The 17588-nt window shown below is 29.2% G+C and overlaps 1 protein-coding gene across 4 annotated transcripts in view; it reads right to left on the bottom strand.

Annotated features, from left to right (window-relative positions):
- Positions 1–17588, bottom strand: part of LOC124498988 (uncharacterized) — a 49935-nt gene that overhangs the window by 2326 nt on the left and 30021 nt on the right. For 3 of the 4 annotated variants that reach the window (XM_075731368.1, XM_075731370.1, XM_075731369.1), the window contains 2 exons: positions 8391–10017; positions 38–418 (listed from right to left, as the gene is read on the bottom strand). In XM_075731368.1, the coding sequence (XP_075587483.1) occupies positions 38–418; positions 8391–9333 (1324 nt within the window). In that variant the 5' untranslated portion in view covers positions 9334–10017. Of the gene's footprint in view, positions 1–37; positions 419–8390; positions 10018–10263; positions 10326–17588 lie in introns of those variants that run through there. The other variant, XM_075731371.1, reaches the window with a different exon arrangement.

The following is a 17588-nucleotide window of genomic DNA, read 5'->3' as shown; positions in this document are numbered from 1 at the left end:
TAAGAATTTTCAATTTACACACCAAACACACACTTACCATAAACAATCATTGTATCAGCATCATGAGCTTCACTTGTAAGTGCAATCACATGACATGAATAACGTCCAGTCATTTCAACCGTTGGCCTAATAAGATTGAGCGAACGATATTGTTGCCATGGTTCCGTTAAATTTGGACGACGATAATTTGTATTAACCCATCCTTGATAACGTTGTGGTACATGACGTGAATCTAATTCATAAATCCATTGATAAATTGGTTCAGGATCTTCACGAAAAAACCATTTCACTACTAATCCAGGATCATTATCTGGATCTAATGTATATTCACAATCTAATACTATTGATTCACGTGTACCATTTTCAATATATTTGGGCACTTTTATCTGATGTATTTTCACTTTAGCATCACAAACATCTAGTAAACATGAATTAAATGAAAAAGAAAAAAAAAGAGAAAAAATGAAATAAAAAAATTTCAATTTCAATAAAAAAAACAAAATTGTTGATCCATTCAAACCATCACCACCACCAACATCATATTTATATTTGGCCTCAAGGATAAGAATCGAGAATGTTGAAAAAAAATCAAACATTGTGTGTGTGTGTGTGCGTATCATCAACATATTTTTATTTTTTGTTCCGTTAAATATGAAAATAATAATTTGGATCAATGAGAAACAAAAAAAAAACTTTCATTCAATAAATCCATTCGCACAAACACACACACGCAAACACAGTGAGACAGATGAAAAAAGAAAGAATCACCACTTTTTTTTGTTAATCAGATTGTCCCATGTATAAATATGATATTTTGGCCCTGAAAGAAAATAGCTATATTAACCTCATCATCGTCATCATCTTCATCATTCCAAATTCTTCTATCGACCTCTCGCTCTCTCTTATTCTCTTAAATAAAAAAAAACGCCATGAATTCTTAACAACATAACCAACAATAAAAAAAGATGAGAGAAAATGAGATTTCTGTTCTGTCTGAATATTGTATATCAGAATATTCATTTGAATTCATGGATTTTTTTTTTTTTTTTTTGGTTGGGGATGGGAGTTTATGTTCTCGATCGAACTCTATTTATATTTTTTTTTTTTTTTTTTTTTTTTTTGATAACCGTGTTTTATTATATCATGTTTTTCTTTATTTCTATTCATGGTTCACTTGGTATCGTGTAACATAACATAACATAGATTGCCTGAGGCAATATATTCTCATTCAGGATTTGTATATTATCACACACACACACAGACATGCACATGGAGACATCACACACACACACACACACACACACACACACTGACACTAAATAGTAATATCATTTTTTGAGGCAACAACCAAAAAAAAAAAAAAAAAATGAATAGATATCGAATAAATGGATCCATAAATATTTGAATGAAAATCGCTAATAGTAATAATATAACTTTAACATCCGGATTGTATCCATCCAATCTCACCATACACACACACACAAATTCATCGTTTCCAACCAATCGGGCAGGCTGGTGGCATTATTCTGTCTGTGTGTCTGTGTGTGTGTGAGAATAGAAACAGAATATGAACAGATTATTCCAATCGCTACATTAACATCATGCACATTTGATGATGATGGAAATGGTGAAATGGAATAGAAAAAAAAGAAGAAGAAAAACTTTGAAATTCAAACTTTCAAAGATTTTCTTCTTCATTTTTTTTTATTTCTTTCATCATCATCATCATCATCATCATCAGTTCCAGAAATTCGGTAAAAAAACGAAAAAAAATTTTTTTTCTTGATGGAATTCTTCATTTTTTTTTTTAACAAATTCTTTTTTTTTCTTTGAATTTATTTTCACCCATCCACTTATCACTCTTTACATCCATGTTTACACACCCACATCATAGAATAGAAAAAAAATATGTTACCCAATACCCTAGTACAACATGGGCAATAAAAAATTTACAAATTTTATTGCAAATCAACCGACCAGGTTCTAGGATCCATCCGCCACCATAAAAATGAACGAAAAACCAAACAACGACAACAGAACCAGAAAAAAAACTTGCAATGATAATGATGGTGTTGTGAAAAGAAAACCAAACGATTCTATTCTACACCACTATGAACAGAACAATAAAAACAATATGTGTAAATAACAATAACCGATATATTCATTTGGCAACAACAACAACAACTGCAACGACAAAAAAAAATACAGAGAGAAAAAAAATTTCAAAAGTCGAATTTGAATATTTCAATTCTATAAACACTTTTTTTTCGTATTGCATTTGTTTTTCCATCATCATCATCATCGTCATCATGATTCTGGGATGAATATATTTTCACGTTTTGCTTTTCACTTTTACTTTTACTTTTACTTTTTTTTTGCTCTGGATTCTTGAAAAGTCAAGAATTTTGCATTCTAATGCACATGCATTCGTTTTTTTTTGTCTGTATGGAATATTCATTTTGAATTTTTGTTTTTTTTTCTTCATCTCCTTCATTGGTTCATCTCCTCCTACCACTTACACACACACACACACACCTACGAATGAAATTCTATCGAAAACAGACACTATGGTTCTGGTATAGTGTGTGTTACTTTTTCTCAAAAATTTTATGCATAAAGTTGGAAATAAATATTGCTCTGTACATGTGTTTGTTTGTGTTCAAAGCCTAAGGCTAGGCTGAATCGAATATTGGAAATTTCAATTTTTTTTTCGCAGTGAGAAAAAAAACATTTTCAAATTCTTCATGCATGTGTATGTGACAATATATTGGATGACAATTTTTTTTTGTTGTTGTTGTTGTTGGCAATTGAAAATACATATTGGATCGTGATTATGGATAAATTGAAACAGAGCCAAGAAAAAAAAGTGGAAAAAGAAAAATGAAATTATGATACAGAGAAAAAAAAATCAAACGCCAAAACAACAACAACAACAACAAAAACAATCAAGCTTTTTTTCTATTCTTGATGAGGATGATGTAACGATCATCCCCAGGAGAAGAAGAAGAAGAAGAAGAAGAAGAAGAAGAAGAAGACGGAGGAAGAAAAAGATATCCAAAATTGCAATGTAATGATATGATGATGATAGCTGGCTAAAAAGAAAAAAAGACACAGAAAAAAACCAGATAGAATTCTGCTACTACATACACACACACAGAGAGAGAGAGAGATGATTGGATCATATTATATAATGGCTGTTTTGGTGTATGTATGGATCGACTTTCGATGATTCGAAAAGATTCAATATTCTACATTCAAGATACAATCAAACAACCAACCATCCAACCATCCAACCAACCAACAATCGACAATCGACAACAACAACATTGAAAACAACAACCAAAACACACAAGGCCTTGATCATATTATTATTATTATTATTATTATTTGCACCAGAGAGAGAAAAAAAAATTCGATTGCAAATTGATATGTATGTCGTAACTTACAGCGTATACGATATTAGATTGGTTGTTCTTTTACTTTTTCTTTTTTTTTGGGGGGGTGTCTATTTCTCTCTTTTGTCTGGTTTCTTTTTTGCCATTCATTCATTCATTCATTTTATTTCAATTTCATTCATTCATTCATTCATTCTATTTTCATAATATTATTATATCCACCATTTCCACCCATCCATTCCCCAATTCGTTTCGATTATTTGCTTGTTTCTGGTAATTTTTTTTCCTTTTTGTTTCTGATTTTTGATTCAATTTATGGTGTAGCACATCTGCTGCTGCTGTTGCTGTTGCTGTTTCTGAAGATGATGATGATGATGATGACTGTAGTGAAGAAAAGATGCAAACGAAGAATCATCATCATCATCATCATGTTTTTACATGTTTCGTTTATCATTTGTTTAATTTTGTTTTGCAAGTGTGGATAGTGTTTAGAGGTATTACACTTAAATGATCATGATCATATATATGTATATGGTCAATATGGATGTATACAAATAAAAAAAAATAAACAGCAACAAAATTATTGATATATTTCAATACTGCTGCTGTTCATGTCAATAATATTGATTCTATTGAACAATCAAATTGTGTAAGAATTTATTCCATAATCATCATCATCATCATCATTGGTAACAATCAATTTAATTCACTTTATTCGTTTCTAATTTGATTTGATTTGATTTGGTTTGTTTGTTTGACCAAACAAAAAGGGCAATTCATTTATTTAGTTTAGTTTAGTCAATTTAAGTCCAAAAATCAAATCCAATGATAATGATGATTATTATTATCGTTGAAAGAATGGCTGAATAGTGAATGAAATGATATTGTTATGAAAATTTTATTATAATTTCTGCAATGAAATTCTTTCTAGAATCATCTATTCACCAGTAATAACCAAATGTATGTGCAAGCATACACACACACACACAGATGGAGCTCAAAGAATTTGCTTAAGAATCGATTTCGATATTGAAAAAAAAACAATTGAAATTATTATGGATTCTCATTTTTAAAAGAAGTTGAAATGGGGGCCAATTTTTTTTTTCGTTCGTGTAAATGATGATGATGATGATCGTCTGATGGCAAAAGCAAAAGCAAGGCCTCCTCCCCCCCCCCGCGAAAATCGAATCGAAACCACTTTTATATATTTTTGTTTTCTTGATCGTAATAATGATGATGATCATTTTAACCACCACCACCGCCACCACCACCATCATCATTATGTGAGGAGACGATAGAAAAAAAAATTTCAAGCAGATGGTTGCTCGTTTAAATTTCATTTCATTTCATTTTTGTTAGACATCGCAAGAGAAAAAGTGGTTGCGGTAGTGGCGTCGGCTGTGGCTCAAAAAAGAAAGCTACAATTTTTCGTCAATGTGTCCAATGAAAAGCTTTCTTCATCATCATCGTCATCGTCATCATTTACGTTTTTTTCCCTTTTGATTTTTCAAAGAAAAAAAATTGTTTCATATGTCAAATACCGGTTAAAAGTTTCAACAACAATGGCAACAGGAAAAAAAAACTTTCAAGTTGATTCAAAAAAAAAATTGAAAGACATATATAAAAAGAGGGGAAAAAATAAAGTGAAACGAAACGAAACAAACAAACAAGAAAAAAAAGACGACCAAAACAATCACCATTATTATATATCAGAAGACTAATTGACACACGTGCCACCATACAAAACATTTGTGTGACACCTGCCAACACAATACCCAATTTTCGATAAACTGTCACTGAGTTTTTAGCAGCAGAATAAAATTCTACTTTCAAGTTTTTTTTCAGAATATATAAAATGAAAAAAAATTCTTTAAAAAACGAAAAAATTTCAATTTTTCATACTAGTTGTCTCAAATGTTTTTTTTCGTGTGTGTGTGTGTGTGTGTGTGTGTGTATGTATTGATAGTTGAAAGTTGAGAGTTCATGTTTTTAGTAGTTTAGAGGAAAAAATTCTATTGGAAGCAAAACAAAACAAAAAAAGCCCAAAGGAATTACCGAATGGAATTTTTGAACATTTTTTTTTCTCTCCATTCCTTTTCATTTCATTCGTACTGACATCATCATCCTCATCATCAACAACAACAGCAGCAGCAGCAGCAGAATCCATTCAATTTGACAGGCACAATGTTATTTTATACACACACACACACACACAAAAATGACAAGAATGAAAAAAAAAACAAAATTCCTACGAAAAAAAAAATAAACCAAAAGTTCTAGTTCTAGTTCGGTCCACTGGAACATTGGAATTGAAATATTTTTTTTCTAGTATTCGGAACTCAAATTTAAACGAAATAAAAAAAAATTCTGATGATCAGAATGTAGGAATAGAAAGTAAGAATTTACCTTTGAAAAAATATTTTTTGTTTTTCAAATAAAAAATGGAATTTTTTTTGTTTTGTTTTGTTTTACAAAGAAATCAATTTAAATTAATGGAAAAAAGAAATGTGGAGCAAAAAAAAAATTCCATATTAGTCAATATTAATCATCGTCATCATCGATACCATCGATATTGTCGTACATTTCAATTTACTGATTCTATCCTAATATCTATCTTGATACGGAAAAAAACAAAAAAGAAAATTGATTGCCCAAATAGATAGACAATAAAAACAGAGAGAGAGAGAGAGAGAGAGAGAGAGAGAGAGAGAGAGAGAGAGAGAGAGAGAGAGAGAGAGAGAACAAAAGAAAAAAAAAGATTAAGTCCATCGATGATGATGATTTGTAATGTGGGTGATGTAATGTGTGTGTGTGCGATGATGTCTTTTGATGATGATGATGATGAGAATCAAAGAATTTTGGAATTTTCGGGTAAACTTTTTTTTTTCTCTCGTGATATTTATTATTATCGGTCTATCGAATGAATTATATAAAAAAAAAGCAAAAGCAAAAACAAAAAAAAAGGAATTTATCGTTGTGCGACAACAACAACAACAACAACAACGACCAGTAAATCAAAATCGAAATCACATTTTTGTCTTTATCACCATATATATGATCATCATCATCATCATCAACATGGCCATTGTCATTGTTTTTCGGCCGAAATATTTCTTTATTGGAAAAAAAAAGTTTTTTTTTCCAACATTCCCATAATACACACATACATAGACATTTTTTTATGGACAACATTATATTCATTTACAACGATTGATTGTCCATATAATTATTTCTATTTTTTTTATATCAAAGAAGAAATTTTTTTTTCTTTTTGTTTGTCAATTGATCTCGATTCCAGATTCCAGAAAAGAAGAGATCGAAGACACACACACACACAGAACATCATTGTCATCAAAATTGAAAGACAAGTTTCATATATAATCATCTTGATGATCATCAGTGAACTATATTATTTATATATGGCTAGAATCAAATGATTATGATGATGATGACAATAATAAAAATGAAGTTTTTTTTCTTCTCTTCTCATCATCATCATCATCATCATCATCATCATCATCATCGAAATCGCAAGAGTATACACACACACACACACACATTATTTTTGGCAGAATTGAGAGAATTTTACTTTTCATCAATTCCGCCAGTGATGGAATGTTTATTTGTTCGTTTTTTTTTTTTTTGAAAAAAATTCGCTCATCAAAAATGCGATAAAAAAACTGAAAGAATTTATTTAAAATTATAATTAGAATTTAAACAAAACAAAAAAAAAGAAAAAAAAACACTCAAAATGATGCAAACTCTAAATTCAAAGTTTTTTTGTTTTGTTATTTATATTTAAATGCCAACATTGTATTCATGGACCCCAGAAGACTGATTCAAATCAGCCAGTGTTTTTTTTTTGCTTTTTCTCCATCTTTCTCGGTTCTATAGAATGTTCCAGAGATCCATTTGTGTGTATGTGTGTGTGTGTGTGTGTCACAAATACAGAATCAGACTTTAAGGAATGAAAAAAAAAACTTTCTTTTTCCGATTTCAATTCCGGTTTTTTTCTGCTTGCTCTGGAATTAATGTTTGCCTTTTTTTATTTTTACATACTCAAAGCAGAAAGTCAATAGAATAAAGTTAAGAACAAAACAGAAATTTTTTTTTTTGGTTCATTCAAAGTTCTTTTATTTTTATTCCTTCAAATTCCTTGAATTAATCAGGAATCATTGGAAACAGCAAAAAAAAAATTACACAATTCTCAACCGAACGTTGAACGCATGGCCGTTTTTTTTCCATTTGAATTAATGTGTCAAGTGTGTGTGTGTGCATGTGTGAATGTTTGTCATAAACAACTTGATGACCATTATAAACGGTGTGATGATCCTATCAACATATTAGATGGATGGATCAGAATAGTTCGAAAAAAAGATTGTCAGACAATTATGATGAGAAAAAAACAAAAAAATATATCCGGAAACTAGAAAAAAAATTGTTCAACATCACAATACAATGTGTAATGATGATTTTGAGACAAAACAAAGAAAAAAAAAGATGATGATGATGATGATGATACCCGATACCGGAATCAAAACCATAAATGAAAGAGAGAGAGAGAGTGAAATATTATGCACTTTTTGTTACCACTCCTCATTCTTAATGGTTTGTCCGATATAGAAAGCAAGTGAAAGTGAAAAAAAAAACAATTTCATTCAATGATCGATACAATCATCCATCACTGTACATGTCAAAACAATGATGATGATGATGATGATGGTAATTCTATTAGATTTTGGTTATAATACTGATTTCTCGTTGCAATTTGGCAGAACAAAAAAGAAAAATCGAAAATTGAATGGATCAACAACAACAACAACAATCATCATCATCATCAATTATAAATTATTCTATACAGATAGATAGTGTATAAGTGTGTTCGGCATCAACAACAACAACAACAGAGATAAAATTATAAACAATAAAATAATCGAAACAATGACAGCGACAATAATAGTAGAATTGAAAGGAAAAGAAAAAAAAAACACTTACCAAATCGATTGATGGTCATAATAATCATCATCATAATGATCACAAATTTTGCCAAATAATAATGTCCATTATTTTGATGATGATGATGATGATGATGGATATTTGTGGTTACTAACGAACTAATTGAATCACTTGTATTGCAATATTTTTCATTATTCATCCGTAATGAATTATGTTGATGACCACTGGTTGATTTCGATAATAATGGATAAATGTAATTTTTAATAGGAAAATAATGATAATTTTTATTATAATAATTAATTAATGATGATGATGATGATGATGGTGATGAGGTTTTTTGAATATTTAAAGCTCGATTTTTTTCATTATCATCAATATTATCATTTATTCTAATTAATTTATCATCATCATCGATATGTTGTTGTTGTTGTTGTTTTATTTTATCGTTGTTGTAGTTGTTGTTGTTGTTGATTTTCAATTTTCTATAATTCATGATATGTTTCCATGATGAATCTAAGATTTTAAACATTAAAATTATCATCAATTTGATGGTCATCATTATTATCATTTGAATAATGGAATAACGATAATGATGATGATGATGATGAATATAGGGTACCATAATGGATAATGTTGTTGTTGATGTTAATATTTGGCACCATGGTGGAATTAATTGATCATTATAATGATAACGATGATGGTGATGATCAAATGTTATAATGGACGTCACGGGAAATGATAATAATAAATAATGATAATTATTAAATGATAAACATGGCCAACATCTTAAACATGATGATGATGGTGAACGATAACAACAAGTGTCCATTGTTGATGTTGTTATTGTCGAATGTCTAATTATATCATTATCAATGGCTGATGTGAACAATTCTTGTTCATTTTTGTCGTTTTTATTATCACCATCATCATTATTATTATAATTCAATGGACAATATTCAGGAATTTTTTCCATAATTTTCATTTTTTTGTTTTATAATGAATTTCTGTTGTCAAGAATCGTCACTAAAAAAAACAACAACAACAACAACCAATTGTCGATATTTGAGCCATGATGTTGGTGACAAAAAAAAAAAAAATTTTTTTTTCGTGGTCCATATATCTAAATATCACTTTCATACAGAATTTCGTGTCATGTTTATCGTTGATTATGATGATTATGATGAATATTCTGCTGAAATTGAATAATAATGTTGATGATGAACATAATTTCAGAGACGACAAATTCATTTATTTCAATTTTTTTTTTTTTTTAGTTTAATGTTTTTATTTTTTCACAGAATTCCAAATGTGTTTCTCATTTGCAAAGTTTTTTTTTGTTTTGTTTTTTGACAAGCACACACCAAAAAAAAAAAAAAAAATTGACGATGAATTTTTGTTTTTGTTTTTGCTTAGGTTGACAATTTTTTTTTTGCCATTCATTTATTCATTTTTTATTTAATGTCTGCCGCCAACAAAATCCAAATACAAAACACACACACGTACACAAAATCAATCTAGAGCAATGCCTAGAATGAGAAATGCACAGAAAAAAAGTCGTTATTTACACACATTTTCGATGTGATATGAGAGAAGTGAGAATAAAAAAAAATTGTCTCTCGATGGATGTTCAACATATATCATTTTGATGGTAACACACAGAGGGATCCTGGTAATAAATTGGAAGAAAAAAAAGAAAAGAAAAAAAACAATTAATTAATATATATATGATGATGATGATGATGAAAATCAAGATAAAAATGATGAATTTTGTTGTTGTTGTTGTTATTATTCAAAATTCAAACAAGTAATACAGAAATAAAACAAAACAAAAAATTTGAATTCAATCAACCCTGACAACAACAACAACAACAACAACAACAACAACAACAACAACAGCAATGAAAACAAAAACCTAGTCAACTATACAACGAACAAAATAAAAAGAACAATAAAACAGCCATTCATTCATTCATTCAGTTGATTGGTAGCTTGGTGAACATTGCCAAAAAATTTCTCTCTCTCTCTCTCTCTCTCTCTCTGATACGTTTTATTTGAATTTTAATTTTTGTTTTTGTTTTTCATTTTAAAACTCAAATTTCAAAAATCAAAGCCTTCCTCTCTCTCTCTATCTAGCTCTTTTTTCTTTATGCCTTTTGGCATCTTCATTTGTTTTGACTGTGAATAAAATTATGGGTTGCTATAATGATGATGATGATGATGATCATCATCATTATTACAGAGCAATTATCACCATCATCATTTTGGATGAAATTTTTTTTTGTTTTTCTTTAAACAATTCTCTCTCATCGAATGGCAGAAGAAAAAGATTTTTTTGTTGTTCATTTTCCATTGCCAAATAAAATTTTTTTTGTTTTTGTTTTCAACACACTAAACATTCGAATTGATAATGGTGGCTATGAAGCAGTAGCACATCACAACACAACACAACTATACCATCATCATCATCATCATCATCAATGTGAAATTATATGATGCACATCTCACGCAAATTCTCACACACACACACACATAACATGAATTTTTTTTCTGGTTTACTAATATCATACAATCATTGGATATTTTTTGACAGAATTTTCAAATGAATTGAGTGTAAAAAAAAAATTTTCAACTTTTGTGAATGCAAAAGATTCTAATCAAATGACGATGATGATGATGATGATGGTACTAATTACTTGATGAATAAATATCTACTCAATGAACACAAACAAACAAACGGAGAGAGAGTGAGACAGAATTGACGAAAATAGATGAAAAAGAATTTAGTCTTCAATAGTCATTATTCGTATTCATTTTTTTTTTTTTTTTTGTTATTCACTGCAGATACATGAAATCAGTCTGGTCGTGTGTGTTTGCGTATGTCGAATCATTTGCATTTTTGAATTTGAAATTTTAAAAATTTTTCTTCAATAATTTGTCATTTGAGCAAAGAAATAGAGAAAGAAATCGATTTTTTTTCGGTGAAAAAAAAAATGAAAAGTTGATGATGAATAATCATTTGAAAAACCAAAAAAAAAAAAAAATTTCAGGTAAAACTTTATGCGTAATGTTTTTTTTTCTTCGGGTGAAAAAAGCTGTTTATTTTTCTTTTTTGTTTCATGGTTGCAATCATTATAAAAAAAAGAAATTCCAAAATTCAAAAAGTGAAAAAAAAACATTCCTGGATCATTATCTATGGATCAATGTGTGTGTTTGTTCGTGAACACAGTGGAAAAAAAACCAAACAATGAAAATGATTGCTCGGTTTTTTTTGTTCATTTGAAAAGTTTTTTTTTTCAACGGCAAAAAAAATCAATCAATCGATTTTTGTTGTCGTCGTCGTCGTCGTCGTCGTCGTCGATCATAACCGTTTTGACAAACTCGGCAACTGTGCATAGTATTTGGAAGAGAAAAACTAACCGACGAACGAACGAACTTTGTACACCTTTTTTTCAAGCTCTATCAATAATGATGATGATGATGATGATGATGATTATCATCATTTAAAGGGCACTACTTTTTTTTTATCTAGCGACAAAAATTATGAAAACTTCATTTGTTACTGTGGTAACCATTAGGAAAAAAAATGCAATGAATTTTTCGTCATTAGTTCCAGTTTTATCTGGAAAACAAAACAAAACAAAAGCAAAAAAAAATAAACAATGAAAAAAAAATGAAAATGAGAAAAAAAAATTCTTGAAATTGAAATGGAATTGGCCCATAATCATCAATTGTATTCGAAATTCAAATATGTGGAATCGGGACAAATTTTTTTTTTTTGTTTTTTGTTCATTTTCCATATTCAATGAATCTTTTTTTTCCCCTCACTGGTTGTCTCATGTGACTTTTGCATTCTCATTCGCACATGAAAAAAAAAAAAATAGAAATGACATTCTTTTGTTATATATTGAGATTCTTGATTCTCGTTAGTTTAGCAGGAATAACAAAAAAAAAATCAGAAAAAATTTTTTTTTCATCATCATCATCATCATTTGACTTGTGACAACTTTATCTCGTTTTTGGTTTTTGGTTTGTTTTTTTTTTTTGTTCACTATTCAGTTCTGTACTTCAATCTCTCAGATGGTTTTCTCTGTCGATTTCAACAATATTTTTTTTTTCTCTTTCACTTCATCTTCATCTTCAATGATAGATCAGTATTTTATATATATATATATATATTTTGTGAAGCGAGAAGAAAATTATTCTTATCGAATACGGAATCGTACACAATGTGAACACACACACACACAAACAAACACACATCGACAAACATTAAATGAAAAAAATTTGAAATTTGACTATTGGGACTTATTTTCTTAGTTTTTCATCTTTTTTTCTCTTCAGTTCTTGTTGGGATTTTTATTTATCAATTTTTTTTTTGTTGGCCTTATCCCACCATTCAAAATTTCACACAACATTTTTCACCATTTTATCCATTTTTTTTTTAATTCAATGTTGGTTCGTTGAATTCAAATTTGAATTGTGATTCAGGAAGAAAAAAAAATTTTTCAGTCAGTTAGCCAGTTTTGTTGTTGTTGTTGTTGTTGTTGTTGTAAATATTATGGTTGTTGAACATGATATTTCAATTTTTTTTTAATATTTTGCTTTCTCTCTCTCTCTCTATCTATCTACACACACAGTCATACATTAAATTTTGACACCTGTCATATGCACACACACACACACATACACAAATACAGTTCATTTTTTTTCCCACTGTAAACATTGTCATCAAAACTTGTAAATGATTGTTGTATATTGATAGTATTAGTTTATCATCACTATTATTACCACTACTACCTAACGGTGGAAAGATTAATTTTCGTTTGTTTTCGTTCTTCTGTTTTTTTCCATTATCATCATCATCATCATCATTTGAAGCATTTTTTTTGTTGTTTTCTATTTTTTGTTTTGTTTGTCTATTTGTCGAAAAATGTAAAGATTCATCATCGGGTCATTGAACAGTGGAAATAGAGAAAAAAAAATTGGAAAAATTTTTTGTTTGTTCAAACAAACAAAAATTTTTTTGTTATCATGATTGATGTCCGATATATATATATATATAAACCGATTCAATCCGGAATCCGGTTATGATGATGATGGTGATGATTTTTTTTTTCTTAAAATCTCAAGAAAAAAAATGCCAGTTTTTGATGTTGTTGTTGAAATCATAAATAAAAATATGGTTATTGAAATGAAAATTCATTCAATACCGTATTTATTCGTTATCGTTTATGGCTGGCAATGATTATTTGTATCAGCGACAATACCAGAATGGCATATATAGAATTATAAGGATTTATTTATTTATTTTTTTTCTGTACGGCCATAATAATAATCATAATAATGATGATAATTTAAAAAAAACGTTTCTCTCTTGCTCTTTACAATTCAATGACAATTTTTGGTATGTGTGTATATTGGGAGTAATGGAATTCAAGTTGAATATAAATGGATGAATTTTTTTTATTTTTTATTTTTATTTTTATTTCCACTGGACGATAATTTACACACTTGAATTGTTGTTCACTCATACACACACACACACACAATCACATTTATGGTGATTATGTATTGAAAATTCTATTTTTTTTTTTTGCCCGAATGAAAAAAAAAGTTTGATTATATTCAGATTATTGCGGCCATTTACCATTTTTCTTCTAGCATCAATACGGATTTTCCTTTTGAATGAATTCGAATATTTTTTTTCTCCATATCTAAACAGTAATGGGCCAATAAGTAGAAAAAAATATGGAAACCAACCAGTATTTTCTATTGCTCTGTCTATCTTTAAAATTTTGTGACAATCACAAAAATCACGAATACACATATCACACACATATTGAGAAAGAAAACGAGAAAATAATTCAATTGACCAAATAAATAAATGAAGGAAGGAATGAATGAATGAATGCTGTAGACACAGATTATTTGCAAAATAAAAATAAAAAAATGCAAACAAACAAATATGACCATTTGGTCATAATTGGCCCATTGATCATTGAGTCTAATCAGTATCCAATGCCAACAAACAAACAAACAAACAAAGTTTGGTATCCAACACACACAGTAGCAGCAACAACAACAACAAGTAATTTTATTTTTTTTTCTCCTTGTAGTTTATCATTTCAAAGAATATTCTTTCAGTTTATCATACAGAATAAAAACTAACAGAATTTAGAGAATCAGTTTTGTTGTTGTTGTTGTTGTTCTTGTTACTGATGATGACGATGATTAAGAACGGACTAAAGAATTCATAGTGTCCAAAGTTCAAGTATGATAGCAAATGTTGGCGATGGTAGTGGTGGTGGTGGTCATAATTCAAATGGTTTTTAATAGGATTTTTCAGATGCTTGTTGTATTTTTTATAGCTGATTGTCTGTCTGATTCTTATAAACACACACAAAAAAAATTACAACTTATCAGTCTTGTCCATTGTACTATTAGATGGTTGATTGTCGTTACGAAAATGAAAAACAAAAAATTCCTTATTATTACAATTTTCTTGTAATAAGTATGCAGTTTGTTCATTCGAAAATATTTTTTGTTATTTCCATTCATTAAATACGTATATATAGAGAAAAAAAAGAGAATACTATTCTAGTGTAAAGAATTTTGTTTATATACAGTCATTGACACTTTCTGTTCTTGTCATATCCATATACAGTTATACAGAATAATAACTGAATGAAATTGAGTAAATTTTTTTCAGTCAGTCAGTCAGTCAGTCAGTTCTTATTCGCTTGGATATGTGGTGGTGTGGTCGCATAGAATGTCCACCAATTTATTTATTTATTTATTTTTTTTTTTACTTCGGGTGAAAAAAAAAATTTTTGATAGCACTAGTTATAGAGATTGAATGAACAGGAAAAATAAATGAATCAGATTCTCAATGTTTGTGTGTGTGTGTGTATGTGTGGATGTCCTGATATTCTTTATTTATATTCCAATACATATGGAATCACAAAGATACACAGAGAATATCGAAAAAAAGGATGTGAAAAGGAAGAAAATTATATCTGAAATCTCAAGTATAAATAGCCAATAACGACAACAACAACAACAACAAAGTTAGAAAGAGAAACATAGGGTTCCTAACATTTTTACTTATTAAATGGCATTTATTATTATTTTTTTCAAGTTTTATCAACAACCAACGATAACAAGAATTTCAGTAGCATAAATTTGATCCAAACAACACCAGTGGTAGTAATAGTAGTAGTAATAATAATAGTTGCAGTTGTAGCAGTTACAAGAAAAAAAATTAACACAAAACCAGAATAAATTCTGGGACACTTGAAAAAAAACACACATGGTAAACACACATCTGACACAATATTGATACTGTCCATCGACTATAAGGAGTGTCACACACACACACACACACACAAACACCGAACATCGAGCACCAAACATTAGGAAAACAAAAACACAAAATTCTCTTTCACTGACCATTCACAAAACATAATTTCAAGAATGATGGTCAGCAATTTAAAGCTAATAATATATGATGTGATGTAATGCGATGATGATCATCAAAGATTTTACCGCGTTATCTCCATCATCATCATCATCATCATCATCATGATCATCGTCGTCATTATCATTGGAACCAGGAATTAAAGACAACAAAAAAAAATCCTACCCATTATTATTTGTTATTGTCATTTACAATTTTTTTTTTTTTTGAAATGAAATACTACACACACACACACATCCATAAATAACAATGTCAGAGCCATGATCATCATCATCATAAAAAAACCATGATTATGATGATGATGATGATGATGATGACGATCGTGATGATTGCTTACATCCTATTTTATGTGTCTCAGATGGTCTGCATGAATCCATGATTTGATCATTCAATACGATGGAATTTGTTTCAATCTCAATTGTGAGCTAATGAGAGAGTGAGAGAGAGAGATGGCTTTATGTTTTTTTTTCTCTTAACTCCAAAATGAATGTGTTTTTTTTTCTCTGTGTTGATGATGATGATTATGGTCACACACACACACACATACATCCAAGAAAAAAAAAGAAATAAAAAAAACAATCTCTAAAGCCGTAGAAATAAATAAATAAACCAACAGACCAGGAAGAGAATCTCTACTATCCAATATAAAAACAACGAATGTGTCCATAGCACAAAATGAAAAAAAAAATAAATAAAGACAAAAATTTCATCACACACACACACATCAACACCCAAAACAAAAACCCGGGAACCTATGAAAAAGAAGCAAAAAAAAAACAAAACAAAACATTGAAATAATAATGTATTGAGACACGATAGCCAATAGTTTGCAATGGCTATTTTTGTTTTTAGTTTTAGTTTTAGAACAGTTTCACTGTTGTTGTTTTTTTTTCATTCTCTCGCATTCAGGATTTACACATTTACGTTTGTAATAGAAAATTTATTTGTTTTTGGTTTTTTTTTCGCCTTCGTCGTCGTCGTCGTCGATGTTGTCTACCCAGATTCAATTTTCGCATATCCTGATTATTTCTACATTGTAGAAAAATATTATTTGCAATTTTTTTTCCAATTTGGCTAGTTCGTTAGTAAGGTTTAACAGGGGACAGTAGTAGTGATAGATGGCCATAATAATAATAATGATGGTGATGGCCAATGTTGATGGTAACAGTGGTGGTTTGTGATTTAATTTTTGTCCACACAAATTCTTGTCAATAAGTCAAATTCGATAATATTGAAATTTTCGTATTAGGTTCCGATCCATTCAGTTTGGTTCGATTCTGTTCGATTCGGTTTGTTTATTTATTTGTTCAATCATCTGACACAAATGGTTATTATTTTTTATTATCATCTGGTTTGTTATCGATAACGATGAAAACGTAAAGAAAGAAAAAAAAAAGAATCCAAATCGATTTAACTTTCGAAAACTAAAGAAAAGAAGATCAAATCATTCGGTTTGGTTGTATCATTATTTTTTTCTCGTTTTGAAATAAAAACAATGAAACGAACAGACAAACAAGCAAACAAAATTTGTCTTTTTTCTCTGGTTGTTGCAGAATCACAGGAGGACATATATGAGTTACATTCTTGTATTTTTGGCCAGGAAAAAAGAGAATGAAAAAAAAATAAAATCCGATTGTGTTCTGTGTGATTGTTTTCAATTCTTGAATACCACCAAATAATAATGATGATAATAATCGTTATAACCAAAAAGAATCATGAAATGATGGATTCTCATAAAACTAACAAACAAATAAACAAAC

The sequence above is a fragment of the Dermatophagoides farinae genome, chromosome 5 (genome assembly GCF_024713945.1).
Source record: "Dermatophagoides farinae isolate YC_2012a chromosome 5, ASM2471394v1, whole genome shotgun sequence".
In the NCBI taxonomy this organism is placed as follows: domain Eukaryota; kingdom Metazoa; phylum Arthropoda; class Arachnida; order Sarcoptiformes; family Pyroglyphidae; genus Dermatophagoides; species Dermatophagoides farinae.
Note: the sequence above shows the minus strand (reverse complement) of the source record. Positions and strands in the feature narration are given on the sequence as shown.